This window comes from Solea solea, chromosome 5 (assembly GCF_958295425.1).
Source record: "Solea solea chromosome 5, fSolSol10.1, whole genome shotgun sequence".
Classification (NCBI taxonomy): domain Eukaryota; kingdom Metazoa; phylum Chordata; class Actinopteri; order Pleuronectiformes; family Soleidae; genus Solea; species Solea solea.
Genome location: NC_081138.1, coordinates 23,249,009 through 23,274,010, shown reverse-complemented (window position 1 = coordinate 23,274,010; position 25,002 = coordinate 23,249,009). Strand labels below are relative to the sequence as shown.

The window sequence follows — 25,002 nt, the reverse complement described above, 5'->3', positions numbered from 1 at the left end:
ATATATATAAAATTATATTATATATATAATATATATGTGTATACATACATATATATTTATACACATATACACACACATATATGTATATATATATATATATATATATATATATATATATATGTTAACACAGCTGCACAGGAAATATTTGAGAGAAACTGACAAATAATCAGAAATGGATTAGACTTTTTAATTTGCCAGTAGTTGCAGGCTCATTGGGCTCCATCAGGATCCTGCATCAAGTCCCAGCCAGGTGGTTGTTTTTTATTACTTTCTAGTCGTAAAACTTCCAGTGTGAACTGTATCTACCCGATTGAATCACAGCACAAATTGTGGAGCCTGAGCGGTTTCCTTTGCAGCACCTCGTTCTCTGCAGGGATACGCAAATGTGGTGATATATTAGTTCTGAAACTCCCAGATCTTTAGTGTAGAACAGGGATTTTTTTAAACGAGTTTATGTCCTACTCATATTTATGCATTTACGGTGCTAATATGCCATTTATTTTGACATTCACATTTGCCTTTAGGAAGAATGAAAGGCATTATTTAACGTCCCTGACACTCGTATGTGTTGAGCCGCCCTGAACACAATTATGAGTCAGTCACTACACCACCCACTGAAATCTGGAAATAATAATAACAAGTGATTTACCTCAAATTTTCAGGCTGTGGTCTACTCTATATTATACTCCGAGATAACATGTAATACAGTGACCTTTTGTTAATGCCACCCAGTGGACACAATCAGTAACAGCAGCCTCCCTCTGACACACCTGATTCAAATAAATGGCTCGTTATCAGGCTGCTGCAGAGCTTCCTAACGAGCTGACCATTTGAATCAGGTGTGTTGGAGCGGGGAAACATCTAAAACATGGAGGAGGGCAGTGGGTTCCCAGGACCAGGATTGAGAAACCCTGCACTAGAACATTCAGAACATTGTCATAGCCTGTCCTAACATGTATGATGCCGTGAGAGCCCATTAAGGGCTGCTTGTAGCTCTACTTTTTTACGTTTGAAGGAATCAAACACAGTTTCTCTGGCTAACATCATACGGCCTTTTTTCCTCACAGCTGCTGTACAAACAGAAAACAGAGGACAGATGATTGATAGAGCTGGATCTTTATCCATCTATAAAAACTTAATCAGCCCAAATCTGGATGCAATTTTGCTGCTAAATTACTTTTAATACCCACGTTATTATCAGATTTAACAAGCTTTACATTTATTAGCTAAACTATTTCAGATTGAATCAAAACACAATTTGAAGTGACTCAGTCAAAGCAAGCAGATACAGAGACATCGACTTCCGCCGCGATGAGTCACTGTCGCTACAAAACCTGGAAATGTCGAGGGTTCAGGCACAGGGGCGTGAGTTTTTATGCAATGTTTTATTTAACACAGCTGATATGTCCCCTGTGTGTGTGTCTGTAGGCCTGGTGAATCAGAGTCTGGAGGATGGTGAAACAGGACTGAGAGGCTGGAGATTGATTGGCTGCCCGAGTGTGAGCTTCAGCCAATAACAGAGTTGCAGACGCACCCTTGGTAAATTGCTCCTTTGTCTATCCTGGGCAGGATTTTTCAGAGACTTTTGATGAATGGTATGCCTTCATGTAAAAATCAGCCTGGAAATTGAATAGGTTATTTATGGTTTATGTTTTTTAAACACACGTTTACAGTGTCAGAATTACGGAAGAGTATTAGGACCACATGTAAAAAAAAAGAAAAGAAAAAAAGCCTGAATTCTGAGATTAAAGTCAGAATTCTGAGAAGAAAAAGGTCAGAATTCAGAATACTTTAATCTCAGAATTCGGTCTTTAATCTCAGAATTCAGGCTTTTTTCAAATGTTGTTTGTCTTTATCTGTGTGTGTGGCCCTGCGATGGACTGGCGAACTGTCCAGGGTGTAGCTGAGATTGGCACAGCACCCCCCGTGACCCTCTGGTGGAGGATAAAGCGGTAGATGATGATGACTGCTTGTAAGTTGTGCTAAAAAAAGGATATCAGACACTCGATATTGCACACTCTTATAGCCTCTGTATATATGTTTGAACATATAATGGAAATAAATAGCCTAAATGCTCTGTGTTCATTGTGTTGCAAACACCAATAAAAGAAATGAGCAATAAATGTCTCCATATTGGAAACAAATGTCTGTTTTTGAAAGGCCCCCCGTCTTTATTTACGTGAATGTTTTCCTTCTGTGATGTGTCACCGCATTTATAAAACACGTTTTTTTTTGTTTTTTTTCATTTCTCCTCCCTTTCTTGTCGTTTCACTGTGGCTCGTTTTCCATTTCCTGTGCTCACAGTCACAGTTTCCTGGTGAGCTGGTAACAGAGTGCTGTCAAACAGTTTTGCTTTGGCTACAACACACAGTCGCAGTGGGATGGCGGCCCAGATCGGCAAAGGAAGAAGCTAAAAATTTAAAAAATAAATAAATAACTTTGGTTCATGTAGGAGGGCCAGCAGTGTGGGGTCTGTTGTGAAGTGGCATCCAGACTCAAACGTCACAGAAGAAACAGAAAGATGGGGAGAGCTGACGTACGTCACACACATGAAGACCGGCGCCAACATTAAGAAAGAAATATCTACAGCTGCTAAATACATAATGCAATCTGCAATGCAATGTGAGCACTCAGTTTTGTTATTATGGCAGCACCTTTAGTGTGAAGCAGTAATCAGTGTGGTTTGTTTTCACACCACTCCTCCTGAGGCCAGTCCACACAACAGTCTTTTGCTTGAGTTTGTGCTTGGCCGCTCACGTTGGCTCTCCCACTACTTTGTCTCACACTGGCAACATTTATCACTATTTCAATAACACAGTGGAGGAGAAGTGCGAGCGTCGCTGACCGATAACAAAGAGAGTGATTCACTTTCTGGAAGCTTTCACTATCTGCTCCACACACTAGCTGTCAGGGTCCTCTCCGCAGGATGAAAATTCTCCGGTGCAAATGAAGTCTTCGATCTTTGTATCTTTGTGGTTGTTTAGTTTATTTTATTTAATATAATTGAGGGAAATTAGACAACCCTTGATTAAACATATCTGAGCGGTAGTTTTTATTGAACTGCACCACTGTGTTTCTGGTTCTAAAGTTGCTAGCAATGATGTCAAAATCTGTGATAAATAGCTCTTAATTCTGACACCTTTCAAAATACTAGGCAAAAGGTTTGGCTGTTTGCTGTTAAACGATGCTGTGCCCGGCGTCTGTCAAACTTTCCCGCAAGAGCAAAACTCAGTCTAATTATCTGACAATTATCATATAATTATCAATTATTTTTGGCCTTCGGGCTGTGCAAATCAAAACTTGTGTTTCAGTTCTTGATTACAGCACCAAACGATTACCAAAACAACTTGAAACGTTGTTTCATGCATAGACTGATTTTTGTATAATAAGTTATTTATGGTTTTATGACTGTTATAATATGTCATTTATTCAAGTTTACAGAATGTCAGAATAAATGTTTTTATAATTTAAAGCTTTGAAAACTGTTTGATCTCTGTTTCTGTGTATGTGAGCTAAATCCAACAAATTAAATCCTATTAAAAAAAAAAAAAGAGTACTTTTTGTTCATGTGTGTTTATATAGTTGGTGAAAAAAAGTCATCAAATAGGTTTTGCTAAAAAAAAGGATATAAGACACTCTATATTGCACATTCTTATAGCCTCTGTATATACATTTAAATATAGTAATGGGGGAAAAAAAGTAGTGTTCTCTTTTTGCTCTGTGTTCTAAGGGTTAATAATAAGTGAGTTGGTACCTTTGTGTGCAGTTTGGCGATCTGTTTCTCGTCCACATTTGGCTGCCTGTAGACTCTGCTCTTGTAGCGGAACTGTTGAGTGAGAGACACATTACTAAAGGAGAATAAGAAGGAAATGGATACTGGAAAACAACAGATACAGTGACATTTATAATAGGGATGAGCAGATACTGTCAGATACTGGTCAAAGTATGGTCAAAAATGCAAAATTCAGTACAATCCAAAAATCATATATTTGCATGTTTCACTATGCAAAAACTTCATAGGGGAAGAAAATATGTAGAATAGTGTCTTTGAAATAAATGAAATGGCACAAATGTGTTGTTAAAAAGTCTTATATGGCCGTATGGGTCTGACATCAGTATCGGACGCGACAGTTATATCGTGGGATCCCTCATTTTTTAATAAAACCTTGTTCCAACAACAGGACGCAGTGGGGATTTGAAAGCCCTTTATTGGGAACTCGCGTTCACCTGCTGGTTACTTAGAACCTCAGCTGCGTTCCTGTGAAGAGGGATCAGTGGAGGATTAAGATTAAGTCGTGGCTTCATAAACGTCTTGTTTTATTACTTTCATGGCGTGTCCATGCTTCTGCTGGCACGACGTGGCACATCTATGTCCTCTCTCTGGACGGCGGGGGTGTTGATTTAGAGAAGTGATCCCATTTTCTGCTTCAAAATGGGGAATTTCTAAGTCTTCTCAATGAATCACTAGAGATACAAATTTGCTAAGTAAATAAGAAGAAAACTCTCAAGCCTTGACAGCTTAATGGAAATATATCAGCCATTTCAAAAAGGACAGATGACTCCTAACACGAGCACAACAGTCAACTGGCACGGCAATTTCAAATATAATGAGCTGCAGCTGATTCATGACAAAATGTGAAGAAACTCTGGTGACTTGTATGACAAACTGTCATGAAACGTGTCGCTAATTATGTGACATATTTTATCAAAGTTGAGGGAAACAATTTAGAATCACCTCCCTGTGGTAGTTTGAGGGTTTCAGTTCACTCACGTCATCCAGACTCATAGAGCGGCTGGGTTGTTTTTTTGAAGTGTTGTTGTATAAAGTACTGGCACCTTGTCAAGTCCTACTAACTGTGCTGTGCGTGCCCGAGAAGCAGCTTGAGACATGGACAATAATGCTCTCACTGGCTGGCAGTCGGAACACAGAGGAAAAAGAGATTAGCCTCTTTACAAAAGGTTCTCTGAATAAAACATTTGCTTCTGAACCTCAGTTTCCCCCTGAGTTGAGAAATATCTTCATTCTATTATTCTTTGTCCTGTTAGCGTAGCTGTTAGCAAAGATGGCGGACACTGTTTACATTCTAGAAATTAGGTCCATCCCATCTATGCTAACAGTTACGCTAACAGGACAGAGTGTCACTGGTGGGCACGTAACAAAAACAGAATGAAGATATTTCTCAACTCAGGGGAAACTGAGGTTGGGAAGCACATTTTTTTAAAAATACAAAAAAATACTACTCCTATTGTAGTAATACAAAGGTAAGTATTCCTTTAGGTTTAAGACAGCTAAAGACTATGGGCTGCTCAAGCTAGTCCCAGGCGAGGGGGCGTGCCACAAATTTGACAATGTGTCAATACTACATACAACCACACTTCAAAAAAACAAACTACAACAAACAAAATCCTTATAATATATTGTGTTCATAAAAACATGAAATCCCACTGACCTTGACCTTTGACCACCTAAATCTGATCAGTAAATCAGTGCTCACAAAGTGCTTTACAATCATAAGCAAGGAAAAATAAGAGCACATACTACACACAGGTGTCATACACAAAGTAAAATCAACCCTAAGTTACAGCCTGGTCTAAAAAGATTTCAACTCCTTCTTAAAATAATCAACAGAGTCCAGATAGCACTGTCTGGGGCAATGATCAGGGTTTCTGTCTAGATTCAGCTGCAAGAAATTGTTATTGAGCCATTTCTCAATGGCTGATAAGCAGTCTGTTAAAAAGGACAGTTTGAGGAGTTCATGTTCCTTAAAGAAGCAACAGAGCTGGATATCATCAGTATAAAAGTGATAAGAGATGTTGCTCAATGTATTGATGATTTGTCCTAGTGGGTTTAAATAAAGCAGGAACAGGAACGGGCCCAGGAGTCAGTCCATTCTTTGTACTACATACTGTATATTTATAGTTATTAATAGTGTGATTCACATTTCAATAAAAATCACCTCCAGAGATGGGACGCCTTTGCTGATTGGCTGGGGATACTCTCGGAGGATGCGTTCCTCGTCCAGGAACTTGCCGTCTCTTCCGTTGATGGCCGGTTGAAAAAGCCCATAGTTGAGGACGTCTTTCAGGCTCTGGTTGAGCGTACACAGGATCCGCTGCTTGGCAACCCAGACTGTTGCATTTGGATTGAACCGCATGCATTTCTGGGTTTATTTTAATGGTTTAGAGGAGACAAAAGAGACAAAGTCATTAAGAAGTGATGAGTGTGACAGACAGAGTAATCAACACAAATTAAACACTCATCTCTTAAGTAACAAGCAGAGACATTTTTCTTGCCACCGATATCGATGGCCAAATTGTCATGAGCAATAGCTGCCACTGGCAATCTTATTTTGTTTGTACTATTATAGAAGCTAATGGTCTATAACTGTCAAGTATTATAGGCTGGATCAACAGCCATGTTATGATGTGAGTGGGTGACAGCTAAACCTCGGCCAGTTATTCTTAAATCATGAATTATGCGTCACACAGGAGACGTTGGTCCACTGCTGTTTCATTCAGTTCAAGTTCAGGTGTGGTATTTTGTGAATTTAGTGTTTGAAATCCTTTGTTTGGAAGAAACACAGATTTTCACAGGCACAGATTTCTGTCCATTATCTAATAAAAGTATCAGTATCTAAGACCAGACTCAAGACTCATCTTAATATGGACACAGGCAGATCAGATCCGATCCCTTGCGATATATAATGTGAACAGCTGGCCAGGAAGAACAGATTCTGATCTGATATGCTTACAAATCCATGTTGCGCTGCAGCCTATAAAACAGGGCCTGAGAGAATTAGAACACAACCACAGAATAATGTTTCACAAAAAAAATCAGCTTTTATAAGAACGACACAAACCCTGTCCCAGTTACAATAACAAACGTGGCTGCCGTACAGGACAGCCATTGTTATATCGTCGCAGAAGACTGGGTTTTGAAGACTCGTCTCCCGTCTCTGTCAGAGAGGATTATGGACCCTGTGCCAGTGCATTTTGCAAGTGTCTGTGAGTGTTTATTGCTTGAGGAGCTGCTCGGCTGGCGACAGCAGCGCCGCGTCTGTGATAAAGGCTGACGCGATGAGGAGCCGGCTGTGAACTCTACCTATAACCATAATCCTCTCGCCTGGCACAGAGTGGGCAGAGGGAGAGGATGTAAGGAGGAAGGTGAAGGTGCACAGAAACAGATGTCTGGCATCCGTCTGTGGCTACTTGCTTCCCTTTTGCTGCTTTATTACAGTGGCACATTTCCATCAGCTGTTATTATTGCTGCCTCCTCAGTCCAATATGAGCTCAAGTGGAGACGTTGGAGCAGAGACTGACCTCTTACATAATAGAAAAGCCTAACAAAGAGACAATCATTTATGCTTGTTCTGGCAAAGGGAGCTAGCTCATTCAGCACCGACTACGTGTCAGCACCTCATAAAACCACCCTTTAAAAAAAAGCCCAAATTACCACCTTTATATTTTATGCTACGTTAACACGTTTTAAGTGTTTCAGTGTAGTTCATGAGTTTCACTCTGCTCACACATGCAATGTCTGAAACCATGTATTACTCGGTGACTCCATTGACCGTACGTCTGCGACAGTGGTCTTTTCAAACAGGGAAAGTTTCACGCCCAGTTAGTTCTACATAAACTCTGCAAACAAACAACTAGAATAAGGAAATGTGATAATTATATGAATTTATGTGAACTGAAATGCTATTATAGTGTTCTCATTTACATGAAAATGGTCTATATCGCCAAGCAAATAACACACAGCGACCAGCTAAAAAGGCTCCGCTGTCGTGTATGTTCCTGCAAGGCTGTCACTCAAAAACTGGTTCCGCCCAGTGTCCGCGCTGCAGGTGTGCATGTTTGATTGAATGACATGTGTGTCCAGGCGGATCCTGAGAGCTCAATAACTGCTGGTGGTTTATTGGGAGGAGGGATTCTCCACATTCTTGTAGAGATCAGGTTTTCCCCGAAGCCTGGATCGTGGGGCTTCCAAAGCAATGGTGACATCAGGGTCCAAAAAGATAAGAAAATGTAAACTACACCCTCCACCCAACCACTCCAACCACACCAGCATCCCGTTTTCCAGCTTCCCTTCTCTTTCTTCCTCTGTCCTCGCACTTTGTTCTGCCAGCACAGCAGCTCTCACTCTCTGTACTCGTCATGGAACGTCCACTGTGAAGCTACAGTATGTAAAGCATCCAAAAGACTCACACACATCAAACAAAAGCACAACCACAGCACACATATGAATTAGCCGAAGATGACACTACTGCAGAGCAGCTGGCCGCACCTCCAGCTGCACGTCCACAGGGACGCGCGCTGCTGCTCTTTGATGATAAACCTTCATCTCCATATCCGTCTCTGCCAATGACGCTGAGCAACATCAATGGACGGCTACAGTCCATATATGATTCTATATGATCCAGCACCAGCAGCTACAATCACTCTACAGGTGCTGATGAGGCTCCTGTACGGTGAATGTCAATCCCCCCTCGAGCAAAAATGACATTCCCACACAATGACACAGAGTTCTCAATTTCATCAGAGATTGATTTTCATTTTGACATCCGTTTAATTGATGTGGTTTTGTAGGATGTAGAAAAAAACAATGATATTTTGAGAGGACGATGAATAAATTGTAAATTGATAGGAATTTGTTTTACTCCATGACAGTGTGCACTTTTTAAAAAAACAAATAATATTTAATCGCATTTAATTTGACGTTTTACTGGTTTTCTTCTTTACTGAATGCCATTTCACAGGTGCAGTCAGAAAGTTGCTTCTCTGCAAAGTCAGTTTTGCGGGGAGAAACTTCATCGCAGAGAGGCAGAGTAACAACATTGTTTGTTTTCAGGTTTAAAATTTCTGAATTTCCCACTAGTCTGGTGTAAGGATGGAGGATGTGACTGCGGAAGGGTCTTATGTGCACACATAAAAAACTATTATTTAAGTAGTCTGTGGGTAAACAAAAAAAAAACATAATTGTTATTCAGTGCAAATATGAGTTAGAAAAGATAGCAATTAGCATATGTCATAACACACTCCTTCACTCCTTTACTTTTCCTTCAGGGCTTCCACACTTTCATTATCTCAGGAAATTGGGACTACGAGCTGTAGTTGCTTTAAATAATTTGATTTTTGTCTGTATGATTTGTAATTTTATTGTTTTCTGACATTATTTGTTGCTAACATGGCTGTCCAATTACACGTTAATAATATATTACTAACCTGCATCCAGTTTTGCATGTACGTCATCAGAATTCGTGTCAAAGACGACGCGACTGTCTAAATATTTATATGACTGAAGCTAACCCAGGCACAGCAGAGGCTGTTTTCAATCCTCAAATCTTCAGTCTGTCCATCAGAACAGTTTATACCAAACGCAATAGGATTATTGGGTACTTTTCCTGAGCATTAACAAGACACAGGTCTATACTTGACTTAAAAGAGATATACTGTATAAAATATGTAAAACAGCAACCTTTAGCAGTCCAAAAAGGTCTTGGTAACATCACTGAGGTTCACTTTCGTTCAGTCACACAGAAAAATACATTTTTGTTTTTGTTTTATTATTGCCTTTATGTGTGACATGTGTCGATTCCTGTTTTATTCAGGTTTGTCAGAGCGGATGACCACGCCCCCTGCTGTCTGACGTCCTGTTAAGGACGGCATCCCAGGTGTCGACAGCAGGAAGTGGTCAAAACATGTCAGGTAAACAAAACAAAACAAAAAAAATTTCTGTCTGACTGCAGCAGCATCCCAGTTCCAAAACATTCTACCGGGTAGATGCCAAAGATTCTAGAACACAGAATTTACTGAGCTGCACTGGCGTGACACTGTGTTCAGCCACAAACACATACTTTTTATTTTTAGAAACATGTCAGCAACAGGTGGAGATTGAACGTTAAAGTTCACTGGTCAAGGCGTTTTTGAGAGTTGTAGAGTAGGCTTTTTTAGTTTTGGTAACATTCTGCAGCTCGTATGGTGAAGAGCTACAAGCTGCAACAGAACAAAAAGTTTGTTGCCTGCAAACTGAAATTGTAATCATGAATATACAGCTCCTACATCACCAGTGAAACCAGATTATATTATTCCAGCAGTTTTAACAGTGTTGCAGAGTTGTACATGTATTTAATCTGTACAAATCTAAAGGAGTTTAATGAAATAATACATTTAAAGTACTGCTGGATAATTAACACACAGCGCAAATCTATCTCAGACACTCATGCATTCTTGTGGCAGATTCTCACCGTCTGCTGCAGGTCGGGGATGAGGATGCGGACGACCTGCGAGTTGATGTGGATGTCGTCCATGCGGTGCGGCGATAGCTCGGCCGTAGCCCTTATGGTCTCGTAAATGGTCTCTTCGCGGGAGCTGTCGGAAGCACATTCATCAGAATAATCTGAAAAGCTCTGGGCCATCTCCTCCTCACTGGAGGTGGGACTCCGGGGCATAGTCAACAGGCCCGGTGGATTCAGCTAGGAAACACAAGGAGAGTAGAAGGTCAGAGGCGGTTCATTATAGAGCGTCTGCGTTAATATTTAGGAATTCCCCCTGCTCCCATTAGGCAGCTCTCGTCTCTTTAGAGAGTGCTCAAAGATGCCGCTTGTTAGATTGTTCGTTTAACTCGTCCATTCCCTGAAACTCCCAGAGGAGTCAGTGGAACTGAGCGTCTTCATGAAGAGCTGCTGCTTCATTTACAGTTACTGTGCGGCAGTATGGGAAAAAAAAGCTGCTCCTCCACGGCCCAGCTCCTTCAAGAAAAGGCAGAGCAGGTCCTGGACTCCATTACGGTAAGACGTCCAACGTGATTTATGGATGGAGTGCACAACATCTCATCACTCACTGCCTGTCTGTCTGTAGCCGAGTTGTCACGGGAGACCTGCATGAGATTAAGTAAAGTTTTAAAAATAACTGACTATCTAATCATTCATGTCTTAATCTAAACGGTTTCCTTATTAGAGAACATGCAGGTACTCGAGGTTTAATCTTAATGTATTTATTTAAATACCGAGCATCGCTGCACAGACCTGCAGATGGTCCAGCATAGACTTATAAAAATGTACAGTATGTAGAGGAGGAGGCGCCTCCACTGGTTGCAAAAAGTTTGGATGACAAATGGAACATTCTACTTTGGAGTTACTGATTTCAGTCACTAGTTTCAGGTATTCTTCAATACACATGATGGTAGAGTTTATGTTTTTTAAATGGGGTTTTGTCAGGTACTTGGTAAAACACATATTATATTTATATATATATATGTATATATATGTATATATATATATATATATATGTATATATATATATATATGTATATATATGTACGTATGTATGTACGTAAGCCTGAGAAGTCATCGTACGTACAAAACACAGAAAGTGAATAATCCCACGCCAGTTTCCCTTGAAAAATCACAGTGAGTTTCAGGTAACACCCACAGTTGCCCATAAAAAATCTGAAAAACACCCCAGATTAATATTCACTGTGGGTTGGGAGTAAAGAGGCACCACTTCCACTATCCACTGTCGACTGCAAGGTTAGTGAATGCTAAGAGGGATTAGACAATGTACGCTGGGTTGTTAGTCAAATTGGATTTGTATGTACAGTAATCGCCAAACCTAAAAGCCTGCATCTGTGCACGCTGGATCCAACAGAACTGCTCGCAGAAGTCGGAACCAGCTCAAAATCCATTCATCATCGCTGGCCAGATGAAAAAAACTCTCTCCCTCTGAGGCTTCCATTTGTCTCATCCTCTAACAGAGACAAATAAGTCATAAGACCCATGTGACTTAATCTGAGCAGCTTCTGTTGTAGCAACTAAACTGAGCGTACAGACTGTTGTTACTCGATACTACCAAATAAAATCAAAAGAAGAAGAGTTGGTAATAGTCTGTATTTCTAGTCTTGATGAGCGGCGTTACACTATAGTTTTGCCCGCTATAGTTTCACACGCTTCAACATGATATGGGGTTAAGTGTCTTGCTCAAGGACACATATACAGTAGACTAGCAGAGCCAGGAATTGAACCCACAACCTTCCAGTTGAATGACAACAACCACTGTACCACCATGATCTGAGTTTCCGTGAAGGACCTTAAGATTCCCGTCAAGTTAGGTTTTTCTTAATCCCAAACTTGGCATAGAAAGTGGTGTACGCCTTGTTTTGTGCGTGTGCGAGCTTCATAAGTGAGGCTGCGGAGCTCTGTTGACAACCTTACGGCTTAACGTGTCCAGTGGCATGGCAGGCTCTGACCCGTCGGCAATCAGCCCTCAGTTTGTCAACAGACGAGCTGCTATGATGGAGCGCCGCAGTGCAACTGTCACAGGAAGTTCATTAATGAGACACGTCTCTCTCGTCTCCATCACTCTGCAAGTGTCCAAACAAAGAGCCAATTACAGATAATAACAACTCCTGCCTGTCACATAAAGTGATAATTATCAACTGATAAGTATGTTAATCCATTCATCACTAATTCAGTCACAGCCATGACACTAAACACACCAACTTGTAATATATCGAAGTCCCCATAACTTAAATTATTATAACATTTTAAGGTGAAGACATGTTCTATGGTAAGGATGAGTCACATTATGGGGACAAACATCAAGTGTCCATAAGGGTCAGGGTTAGAGCACGAGCAATTATGGTTAAGGTTAGAGTAAGTCTCCAGGAAATGAATGTCAATGTCAATGTAAACCGGTGTGTCTATATATGTGTGTGTGTGTGTGTGTGATGGACCAATGACAGATGTGTCAAAACTGACAAACATCCTTTTGGGCACATGACAGATGCATATGTTTTCAGCTGCCGCCGCACACACATGCACCAATGATGAGCCCCCCTGAGAAATGGAAATGATAGATTGCTCGTGTCAGGTTGATAATATCGAATCCATCTGCTTGTGTGAAAACAGAAAATGTACAGTAGGTCGACCCAGATCTGTCCATCACGATATATACGAGGAGAAAGCCGCGTGTTATGAGTCGAGGTGCTGAGACGTGCTGTTAAGTAACAACAAGGTTTCGGAGCCGCTGAACACGGAGTATCACTCGGCGCTTTAAGTCACCGCGACTTCAAAGGAAGCACTTATTCTTCCAAGGCTGACGTTTTTACAAAGATGATCAAAAACCACTCTTGTGAGAAAGAACAGCACAGTAAACTGGCTCAATGTCTGACATAAGCTCTAATATAGCTGAAGGGTTGTTCATGAGTCTGTTATATTGTAACAAATGGAGTGAAAAAAAAAAATATGGAGGTGCACCAAATAATGTATGAGCAATAAATCGAAACAATAATTCATAAAAGTAGAGCAGTGTAGAAAATAACGAGAAACTAAACTAAATGAGTGTCGTGATGCTACAGTGCACAACAAACTGCTGCTGCTGCTGCTGCTGCCAATAAATAAATAAGTGAATAAATAAATTAGGGCTGAAACAATTACTCAATTATTAATCAATGGCTAAATGAATCGTCAACTATTTTAATAATCATTAATTGGTTTGAGGGTTTCTTTATTATTCATTCTTATAAACTCATAATAAGATTGTGATGTGGCTGGTCAATAAATCATGACAGTCTTCAAAATCAATATCAAACACACAGCACAAAACCACCGTCAATGATTTCCCCTCAGATTTGTGAAATCTGTGTTTTCTGAGCATAAACAAAGCATTTCTAGAGATCATCCAAGGTTGACCAAAGTGCTTTACAGATTTAAAGGCACAAGGTAAAAAACAAACAAACAGAAAAACAGTGAAATAGTGACAGTGTGAAGAAGTAGAAGAATAGTGTGAAGAAGAAAGACATGGTGCCAAAATAAGGTTAAAATAAGTTCATTTTGACTTCAAAACCTAAGCCGGGAACAAAACTCAGTTTTTAATTTAATCAAATCATATCATTACTGAGTAATTTGAAAATATTTACAACATGGAATGCACACGTACACGCATACAGACTTGGATCCTTGTCATCTCCTTTTGTTCTCTCCATGAAAAGGTTGTCATTTTATCTAAAGGTCACCTCCACAGCGGTTTAACCCTCACAACAGGAGAATGGGGTTAAAGTTGCTTTTGTTGTTGCTAGGCAAAAGTCGCTGCTGTAGGAGGAGGAGGAGCCGAGTTATCGCCTACTGGAAAACTCCCTTTCAAAAAAAGGGTTTATATGACTTCCCGGGTCACTGCAGGACAGGGCATTGTTCAGTGGTTCCTCTGGAGATGTTTAATGAGCCAGGTTTAAAAAAGGCGCCGTGTGGTATTTAATTGGAAACACCAAAGGGAGCTTTACACCGTGTGAACATTTCAACGTAAATGGGATCAATTGTTCAAACATATGCACAGTGCAAGTGCAAAACTGCCATAAATGATATACTGTCGCTTTAAATGTGCCGCCATACTCAGCTTAACGCCAGATGAAGCCATTTGTCTGTCAGTCCTAATATTTGACAAGAAAAGCTTTGTGTGGAGTAAAAAGAATGGAGCCAGGGAACAAAAACACCTGAGTGCTTTTTACTTTGTTTGTGATATTATCCACGGATATAGATATCGAAACTGAGGTCAAAGATTATTTATACTATTTTGACGTGAACGACGTACAGTTCAAGCAAAAAAGAAGAGCAGAACATCTCACTGGTGTGACAGACGTGTCTCAGGTGAACAGTGTGGCTGCTCTGATGCTCTGATCTGTTGAATGCAGGGTAGGAGGTCGTTTAAAATCCATTATTGCATTGCTTAAAATCCAGGCCTGTAAAAACATCATCCAATCATATTGAACGGCCTGGATGTGATGCATCAATCAAACTGCCATCTCGCCCCTCCTCCCCCCATGCGCGTACCCCTCTTTGTGCACTAATCGTGCATGAGCAGGAGACACCGCCGGAGCGTATGCTAGCTTGCTAAATCAAACAAGACAATTGCAGCAACTTTATGACAAACAAAAGATGCCAACAACAGGTGTTGGCTGCAAACAGAAGGAGTTTTTTTGGGAAAAGCGACTGCCAGAGGGAACATCGGTGCTGCGTTTGAACGGTGGCGACAGAAAGGGCTGCACAACGATGCCATGGTTGCTCTGTTTCGACTGAACAGGTAGGTTCACTTTATGTCTTTGTGATCCTTTGAGAGTATTTGTTGTTTTTCATCATCACATCGTCAATTGAGTATCCCAAAAACTTCAGCGTCACCGAAAAAAGAACTGAAAGTTATGGATGCTGCGCAGGTGCTCGTGAATCTGTGTTTTGTTGCACATTCCTTTTAAATTCAAAATGTAGCCTGCTCTAACTGTTTTTTTTCCTGGATCTCCAACCCTACCTTTAACAGGGATTCCTCAATGAAAAGCAAGATATTCTGCAATGCAAACACAACCCAGTCAACCCAGAGCTTAACAGGAAAAACCTGAATCTTCCAATTTGTGTTTACTTGTGCGAGTAGTGCGAGTCAACACAAAGCGATTCTGTTACTAAACTGCACCAGTTTGCGCTTGTTGTTGAACCCACTGTGCAACAGTCTTCTGATTTAAAATGATTATAACACAGACTGTGTTCATAACTCTCTGTGTGAAAGGGTTCAGATGTGGCCACTTCAAAACACAGAGGGAAACAAATAAAATCATCTAATCCATTTTAATAAGTGCTTTAATCAGGACTGTTTAATTAGCCGGATATTTCACCACTCATCTGCTGTCAAGCAGCGTGTTGGCCCCGAGTGTCAAACTGAGAGGAAGAACAAAAGCAATAAATACAGCTGTTATTAAAAAGTCTGCTCTGAACTCATCATGTGAACCTGCAGGAAAAAAACTGAACTGAACTACACCCATTTAATTGAGGTAAATTACACAGTATTACCAATATTCAGATCAGATCACATGTAACCTGGATTCAAAGCAACAGTAAGTTGTCATGGCAACAGTGACTGATCTGTCTCTCACACACACACACACACACAGTGATTCCCATTTGGGTTTGATGAGCATCTTCTTTTGTAGTGAACAAGCTCACAAACCGAGGTATGTACAGACAGGCAAAGAGGGAGAGACACACACACAATTACAAATTCAAAAGGCCACCCCCACGTTATCTTTGTTAAGTTTCCTGCTACTCTAACGCAAGCAGATTTACACAAACACACACACAGGCAAGTGCACACCTGATTATCACTAAATATCAACAAACGGACTGGTCAAAGTTGAAGTAATTGATCCCAACATGATCTCACGCAGCAAAACAGTCAAGCTCATCAGTTTCCAATAGGTGGTTGATTGATCTCCTGTATCAGTGCTGTTGAAAAGCTACTAAATTCAAGGTGTAACTATTATTGTCCTGCGCATGGAGCAACATCTTGTAGAGGGAGGTGTGCCAGCACCACGTTCTCCACGCGCCGATGCCACGAGGACGGCAGTGTGGCAGCCTCGGCGTCTCCCACTTCCCACGCTACTGCTCACACGTCTTGTTTCCCCCTCACTCTCACTCTCTACTGTTTTTTTTTTTTTCCTCCACAGGAGGGTCAAATGTGGCTGGAGCCAATCACAGCTGACATAGGGCGAAAGGTGGGGTACTGTACATCCTGGACGTCCATCACAGGGACACATATAGAGACAAACCACCATTCACTCTCACACCTATGGTCAATTTAGAGCGATTAGAGTGTTTATATAGTTGGTGAAAATAAAAATGTAATCAGTTTTAACATAGTAGCGCTGTATTCTAAGGGGTTAAGGTTAGTTTGCCAGTCCTGTTCAGGTTTATGTGACGTAAAACGACAAAGACAAATGGAATAGACTGTGGAATCGGGTATGCATGAGCGGAATTCTTGACTGTGTGGATACAGAATGGAAACGAGTGTCAGATAAACATATGGAAGGGAAGAAACCAATGAGACAGTCTCTCCGTCGCTCTGTGCATCAGCCTCCTCTGGCCATTGTTCGAGCTGCACCGCCTCACGTTTGGGTTGTTGTTGTAGTCACACTGCCTCTTCCACCTGCCCACTCGTTTAACACACCACACTGGCTAACGTGTCATATTATTCAAATGCAGCCCTCAGTTATATCCTTCAGCCTCCCACAGCCATGAAAATATTAAAACGTGGGTCTAGTGCTGGTTAAATAGTGGACGCTAATCAACTTTAAAGTGACATAAGGGTCATACCGACTGATAATGGAGCACTCACTGTTCATTTTAGGATCCCTCAAACCATTTGAAAGCTCAAGTATTTCACTCAAACAACATGATTCCAGTGGATTACAACTACAAATCAAATGTCATGTTTTTTTTAAAAAAAAGATACATAAATGTATTTTGTACATAAGTGTTAATGTATTAATATTATCAAACAATCGTCAGAACTTTTTACTCTAACCTCCAAATGTGGATGTAACACTGAAGGCGTTAATTCACCCCACCATTATTGCACATACACCTGATTGTTGTTTCCGTCAGTCAGTGCGTTTACATGCATGTTAAAAGTCTAGTTTTAGTCGGACTAAGACGATAATTTGGATTTCATGTCATGTAAACCCATTAGTCCGACTAAATCCAGTCTTAGTGGGACTAACATACCTGGATAATGTAATTCATAGTCTGATTACTACTGCATGTATATGCTTAGTCGGACTGGAGTTGGACACGAGTCGGACATGCACCGAAATCTCCTCCCTGATCTTTTGCAGAATAAGAAAAGACGACATACAGTATAAATTGCAGTACGGTTGCCATGCTCCATCTAAATTGTATGATTAACAGCAGGTACGACACATACAGAACCGACAGCACGATCCATCTCGCCGGTTTGTTTTTCTGTGACGTAAAGGTCAACAGGAAACAGATTCAATACGCGCTAGCTCATAGAGAGATACAGCGCCACCTACGGGCACCAATTTTTCTCCTCTGCATTTATACGCGGACTCAGCAAGTTGTTTGGTTGCCCGTCTTAGTCAGACTACGGCCTTAACTCGATTAAACTGTGCATGTAAAATTAACCGAGTGCTGAAACTGAAGCTGAGTCATTTGACCCAGGAATGAATGCCAAATGTATCCATTATCATTCCAGAGAGACGCAAAATATGTTATAAACAATTGAAGTCTTAAGTCTTAGGTGATAACAAGTACCGAGATGTGACTCTCTAGGCGAATAACAAGTCCGTCAGAACTGACAAATTCTGTTGAATAAGAAGTGAAGTTCAAACAAGTCCAGTCGTTTTAATAATCATTAAATGTGCTAAATCAATAATTTGACTCGACTTAAATCCCAGGCAGCTTGAACAGCTCAAGCATTTGCCGTCACCTGGAGACGCAAGAGCATCAACGATCACTTCCTCTCATCATGATAAAGGTTAATTTATGCTCAATTTTAGCTCCGTATACAGAAACCGACACTGACTCATGTCTCTCCTCTGTGTTCGTCTCATCCATTATTGATCGTTTTATTCATATTTTAAGTCTGTGTAAGAGTGCGTATGGATTTGGATTAAACAGAAGGAATGAGCAGTGCCGGCACTACGGCGTCACTGGAGCAAACACAAAATAAAGTACGGCGTGTACCACAACACCTCAGCCGGAGCAGAGATCAATAATCCCCACAGGAAGGACAACCTGAGGTACACGGCCACTGTCGTCAGTTCACACCAGGAGCACAGTACAAATCATCTGAGCTCAAGTGCAGTAATGAAGATAACACATTTCTTCTCAGTGCCAGAGTGAAAATACATCTATTCTGTGTCCATCGCGTGAAACTGTCAGCGGACGACAACATTCATCTCAGCCAGACGATGACACGAGCGCTGCTCAGTTTCATCTTGTGGTGACAGTTTTTCGTCCGCTCAGCATGAGTGAGCAATGTGTGTCCAGAGGGTTTGTCTCGACATCACTTCTGACATGATTACACCAGCTCCACACTAACAGGGGCTGCTGTGAGAGGACATCAGTGCAACTATTGGGACACACACACACACACACAAAGTCTTGTGTACACACAGTACACAATATTGTTTCCTGACATCTCACTGTTTACTTATAACACCGTGCGTACACACGTCACACTGTGCTGAGGTTTGGGGAATAATAAACAACAAAGGGAGTGACTATGAATCTAATATCAAATTGTTTATTGGGACCTGCACATGAACATTTTCAGTTTATTTAAAAACACATTTATCTCTGTCTCCATCATGGGAAAGAAATGGAAGGAAAGTGTAATTTCATAGAGAATTGGTTCTGCAATTTCTCCACAGTTTACCGTTCACATTGGGACAAACACAGCAGAAGATTCACAACAGCAGGAGAATCTCTCAATAACCCAGGCGAGGGAATGGTGTGTGGTTTGATCTTACAGAAAGACTCATTGACTTATACACTTTCTCATGCTGCCGGAGCCGTCTCTGTCTGTCTCTGGGTTTCCAGCGAAGCTTTAATATGTTAACGTTCCTTATGTATGACCAAACGTTGCATTTTGCAGCGCTGAGGGTGAATAATTGTGCTCCAGTGCCTGGAATACTCAGACAGACACGGCTAACATATGGTCCCTTTGTGATACACGAGCTGTGACAAACACAGTCTGTAGATATGGCTCCGCTGGACACATTGCACTCTCGATCAAATGGCTGGCAGCCGTGGACATGTGCATATGTGAGCCGCACTGTTTTCACACACACACACACACACACACTGAGTGACAGCCTCTGCAGAGCCAGGTTATCTGACAGTGGATCCTGTTTCTGTGCCACCACTCAACTGCCTCATTACCCCCCCCTCGGCCCCTCTGACATGGTCACTGCTCCGCTCTCTGCCGGCGTCACCGGCGTCTTAAACACATTCAGGCTCTTACTAATGAGCGGGAGCACAGAGGCTTAGTGCTGCTTAGCGACTGCAGTGGCGTCTGATAAGGTTGCGTCCCGAGTGTGAGTCACCGCTTGACAATACGTGATCTTAAAAAAAAAAAGAAAGAACCCATAACGATTACGACATCATATCGTCCAATGTTCCCACTTAAAGCTGTGGCGAGTAATATATATTTCTCATTACTGATCAATATTTCCCTAATAGCCTTTCAGCATAATGCAAATCAATTGATCTGCGAGCAAACTCGATTTCTCCACCTCCGTTTCCAGCGTTGGTGAAATCTATGACCAATCACAGGGCAGTTCAAAGACAAAGGGCACCTCCTACTGGCTGTGCAGCCATGCACACGCACATCCCTTCAGTGGAAAGGTTGCTATCAAATGCTAATGCTGCAAATCAACCTCAATAAAAAGGAAACCGTGTCTAAAAAAAGATTTGAACCACAAACAGAGTAACACGTGTCATTATGGAGGGAGACTTTCAGAGACTACATCATAATTTCTCGGTACAACGGTACCTTTCCCTTGGGCTACCGGGGTAACGGTAAAAAGCATCACTCCATTGCGACTGGTGTTCTTTAAACACCCACAGTCTATTCTCATACAAAGCTTGACGTCTTGTCGAGAAACACAGCCACAGAGCAGAAGACACCCAGGTGCTGGATGTCCTCCGTTGTTGTCTGTCGTGTCTGATGTCGGCGCGCTGGTCAGATGTCATGCCACGTATCTTGCTGGCACGGCCATCGAGCACAGCACACAAACCGCCGACCAAGTAAAGGTACTGTTCTCAGTGGAAACGTGAGCCTGACTGAGGGTGTTACTATTCCCAACTGTACCGTACTGTACCAAACAAGGTTTGGTGCCATGTCAGTGCTAATCTAGTGGGAAGGGCTCACTACAGAGAGACTCCATATAGAAAAACTTCAAAAAATCATCCGCCCATGGATTAGACTTAACAATCAAACATTTCTATAGAGATCCTGAAGACATCAACATTTGAGTTTCCTGTCTCTTTACTTAATATGTAATATTGATAAAAATGACACAGAATGGGTGTATGTTAATACTCCTAGTCTACTCTGCCGGACTGATTGCTACATGAGCACAAGGACCAACTGTCAGGGCTGCTGCTGCTGCTGCTGCTGCTGCTGCTGCTGCTGCTGCTGCTGCTGCTGCTGCCCTGTCGCCCCCTCTCCCCCTCTCCCTCCTCCGCTTTCCTTCTCCCTGGTGCTGGACTTGGCTGATTGTTCACCTGAGGCTCACCTGCAAACCTGTGATCAATCTGGCTTCACCAACTCCACCTCCTTCAGTGTATTAACGACCGGCTACTCCTTAGCCAGTTCATCGCATTAAACCGGCTCGACTCTAGCTACGATCATTTGCTACCTGAACCTTGTACTCCACTTTTTTTCCCCATAGTTCCTGCCTCGTTACTGTTGCCCATCCACGTGCAGCTGTTTTGTACGCCTGCTTGTACCTGTATTTTTGTTTTTGTATAGAGTTTCTGGCTGTTTTGTGTTCTATTTTTGAATTAAAAGTCCAATCCATCCAAGTGTTCTCGGGTCCCTTTGTCTAAAAACTGTCTATACTGCAAAAATAATCCTAACAAATCTGTGAAACACATGAAACAAGCACGTCTGTCCGTGTGCATTTAATGAGGAGCTCAGGACACAGACATGTGATCACAAAACCTCTGACAAGCACATACATACTAAAAATGTATTGCGTGATTATTATTAACCACGCTTACGTGACGCTGCCTCAGTGAATCTCCCAACCACATGCTTCTGTGACTCATGGTGAATGTTGTCATTCCTCTCGTCTTCACACACCGATGACGTCTCTGTACATGAGATTGGAAAATGACACAGCAGGGATGAAAACCATCCCTCTGACGATGGAGAGCAGATACAGTATTAGGATGACGCCGAGTGGAATCAACCCACATACAGCTGCGTGACCGGATAGCAGGTTGTGTTTTGTTCAATTTGTTTTTAGACATGACTGGGTTGACAAATAAACCTGGAACTTGAACCAAAAGAGGCCAACTCACAGTGGAGTTCCTCTAAATGGAGAGGAGTCTAAATGGAGCATTACAGGCCATCCTAATTTTCTCTCTCTCCTCGGCTCACTGCGCTTACTTTCTTCAAGAGGCAGACACATCACATGTGACAATTCATTAACCAGAGGCTCGTGGCTCCTTGTTACTCCGTCACACTGTGTAGAACGTGTCGCAGTGAGTGAAGCCAAGAAAACTGTTTCACAAGACACAGTGAGGTGTTTGGTATATCTAAAAAAAAAAAAAAAAAAATTACAGATGATATTTCACACAAAATATATCCATGCAGACCTGAGAGCGGATGGTCGGAAGTTGCACTGATTTTAAAGGAATACTTCACTGATTAGCATTTAGCTTTGTGTTACTAGAATAGGGGTAGTATTTTTGATAAATTGTGCTTCCCAACCTCAGTTTCCCCTGAGACGAGAAATACCTTCATTCTTTTCTTTGTTACGTGCCCACCAGTGACAATTGGTCCTGTTAGCGTAGCTGTTAGCAAAGATGGCCGACACTGTTTACATTCTGGGGCTGAGGTCCTGTCCCTCTACGAGTGGGTCTAAAAAGTGCAGAATTAGCGTTGCAGTTTCAAGCCTCGGACCAAAGCTCGGAACATGTGTCCCTGGTGGACACGTAACAAAAAAAAAAGAATGAAGATATTTCTCGACTCAGGGGAAACTGAGGTTGGGAAGCACAATTTTTCAAAAATACTTCCTCTATTCTAGTAATACAAAGCTAAATGCAAATCTGTGAGGTATTCCTTTCCAGACATTTTCAGCAATAATACTGTCTCATACAGAAAGTATGTGTATGTGTGTTTAGAGAAACACCTCTAAATTTACTTTACTTATCTCACCATCATAATTGACTGTAGGCAGCAGGTTACAGTGACTCAGTTGGTGTAAAGTAAATTATTGGCAGCATTTATTACAGTATTGTCACATCTTTTTTTTCCCTCCCCAGACACTGAAATATAATTCATCCATGTCACAGTTCCCCAGAAAATGCATTAAATCAGTAGCAACTGGACTTGTAGATTTCCTGAAGACACTTCACGTCTCACCCAAGAGGCTTCATTTCTGAAATCTGCGACTGAAAAGTTGCGGCTGATTCTTGGTTTGACAGCACATCATTTAAAGTCTTTAGAAACAAATTACAGACTAATGTGGTGACTTCCATTCACCCCGATTGCTGCGTTAAGCACCACCTCAAGGAATCACGTTGTCAGGCAACTGTCAAGTAATCTATTTAATGTGCCATATTTTTCAAATTAAAATGTCAATATTTGGTGCCAGTGTATCAGTAATCATATCTCATGTAGCTGGGTGAAGACGTTTAAAAAATGAGAGCGTTTTTCAGACTTCCTTAAAGTCTGTTTTGGTTGTGGAAAGTGTCATCTCAGTGTGGATGAACATGACATATTTTCAGTGGGATGTTTCCTCCTTTGCTTCAGGCATTACAACTTAATGGGATTCTCCAGTCGTGGAGTTTGTTTCTAACCTTTACGTGAATGCCTCTGGGTGCAAAGCAGCCGCACCATTTTGAGCAGTAATTGATGCCGGCACCTGGAGAGTCACACAACGGTCGGCTCCGGCTCCTCACTAATGACGCTCAGGCGCAGGGCAAACAAATGGCAGAAGAGGCTTCAATAATGGCCAAAGTGATAAAAAACCGCCGCCCCTTTGTCCGTGACCTCCCCGGAGCCTCCATTCAGCCACATCTCCCACAAGATAAGACAGAGCACCTCACACATCCGAGCCTCATATCACACTCCACAATGGAATCACTCACAGAACACACACGCGGGCACCATCACACACCGAGGAGATATCGGGGCTGTGTTCTGCTGGTCATCTTATCAATTTCAGAGCAGTGGCTGGATGAAGGAAGAGGCTTGTGTTTGTGTGTTATATTAGCACTGCATCACCTACTACATTCTGTGTCTCCCGCTGTTGATTCCCGACCACCATTTCTCGCTCCTGTGGACGTTCTTGTGTGAAATTGCTTTTCTTCTTCCCCCTGCATCCTGAGCACATGTTGATCAGAGAGAAGGCACAATCCATTCTGCGAGCTAAATGGCAGCAGGAGCGGCAGCACTTTGGATGAAAGCAATCATCAGGCCCCATCTTAATGGTTGTTTTGTACATACAATCGCTGCCTGCGTATCTATTAAAGGCCGCGCCAATTAGACTTTACGATGAGGCGGAGAATGGTGAGAAAATGTGAGAGTACTGTCAACGATCAAAACTGCTCAAAAATAACATTTATGTGTTTCACGCCGCAGGGGAAGTAAAGGAAAGAAAGAAAATCAGGCGACTGCTCCGATTTTACAGAAATCATTCAATATTGTGCTTTAAACCCAAACTGAACAAGTTCCCTGATTTCTGCCTCTCAAACATCCTTATAGGTTTTCCGCCGAGCACTTGCTGCAGGTGTGTGTTCAAAACAGCGAATGCTCCCGTGTGTGTCTGATTGAAACGCGTTTTTCTCGTCACAACTGCCACATTCACCCAAAGTGCCATCTCCTGCCTGTCAGTCACACTGTACACACATAAGAACACAAACAGCTCAGTTATCACACTCAAAAAATCAAACAGTTTACTGTCGACAGGCTCTGACTGAGGCTACATCTGCATCTAACTCAGGACTAAAGCTGCAGTGCGTAACTTTTAAGTGACCATTCTGCATGAACAAAGATTGTATTATTTCTATGCTGCGTCCCCTACTAGGGGAGAGTTGTGTGGAAAATGGGTGAGGTATTTTTGTGATGGACTGGCCTCTCCTCGCCTTTCACCCTATGTCAGCTGGGATTGGCACCAGTGACCCCTGTGACCCTCATGTGGAGGATAAAGCAGCTTTTTAACCTTTCCCCAAATCAGTTTTGATAATCGGGACAGTAATAGACCAGCGGCTCTTGTGTCTCAGTGAGCTAAAAAGGCCGCCTGACAAAAAGATAGAGTGGTGAAAACATTCTTAAGATATTAAGCAGGCTTTTGTGAAGTGGCCAAAATCAGCTTGTCCTTGTGTCCAGAAGGGCAGCCATGTTTTTCACTGCTTTACGCTAGTTCACATACTGAACTGTCTCCCTTCAATCAAGACTTTGAAGAACTTGGAAAGGCAGCTTCTTATG

The 25,002-nt window shown here is 41.8% G+C and overlaps 1 protein-coding gene across 3 annotated transcripts in view; it reads right to left on the bottom strand.

Annotated features, from left to right (window-relative positions):
- The window catches only part of LOC131459313 (SH3 and multiple ankyrin repeat domains protein 2-like), a 145,217-nt gene that overhangs the window by 100,487 nt on the left and 19,728 nt on the right, over positions 1 to 25,002 (bottom strand). For all 3 annotated transcript variants that reach the window (XM_058628983.1, XM_058628985.1, XM_058628986.1), the window contains exons 3-5: positions 10,248 to 10,475; positions 5,958 to 6,161; positions 3,755 to 3,826 (exon numbers count right to left, since the gene is read on the bottom strand). In XM_058628983.1, coding sequence (XP_058484966.1) covers positions 3,755 to 3,826; positions 5,958 to 6,161; positions 10,248 to 10,475 — 504 coding nt within the window. The remainder of the gene's footprint in view (positions 1 to 3,754; positions 3,827 to 5,957; positions 6,162 to 10,247; positions 10,476 to 25,002) is intronic.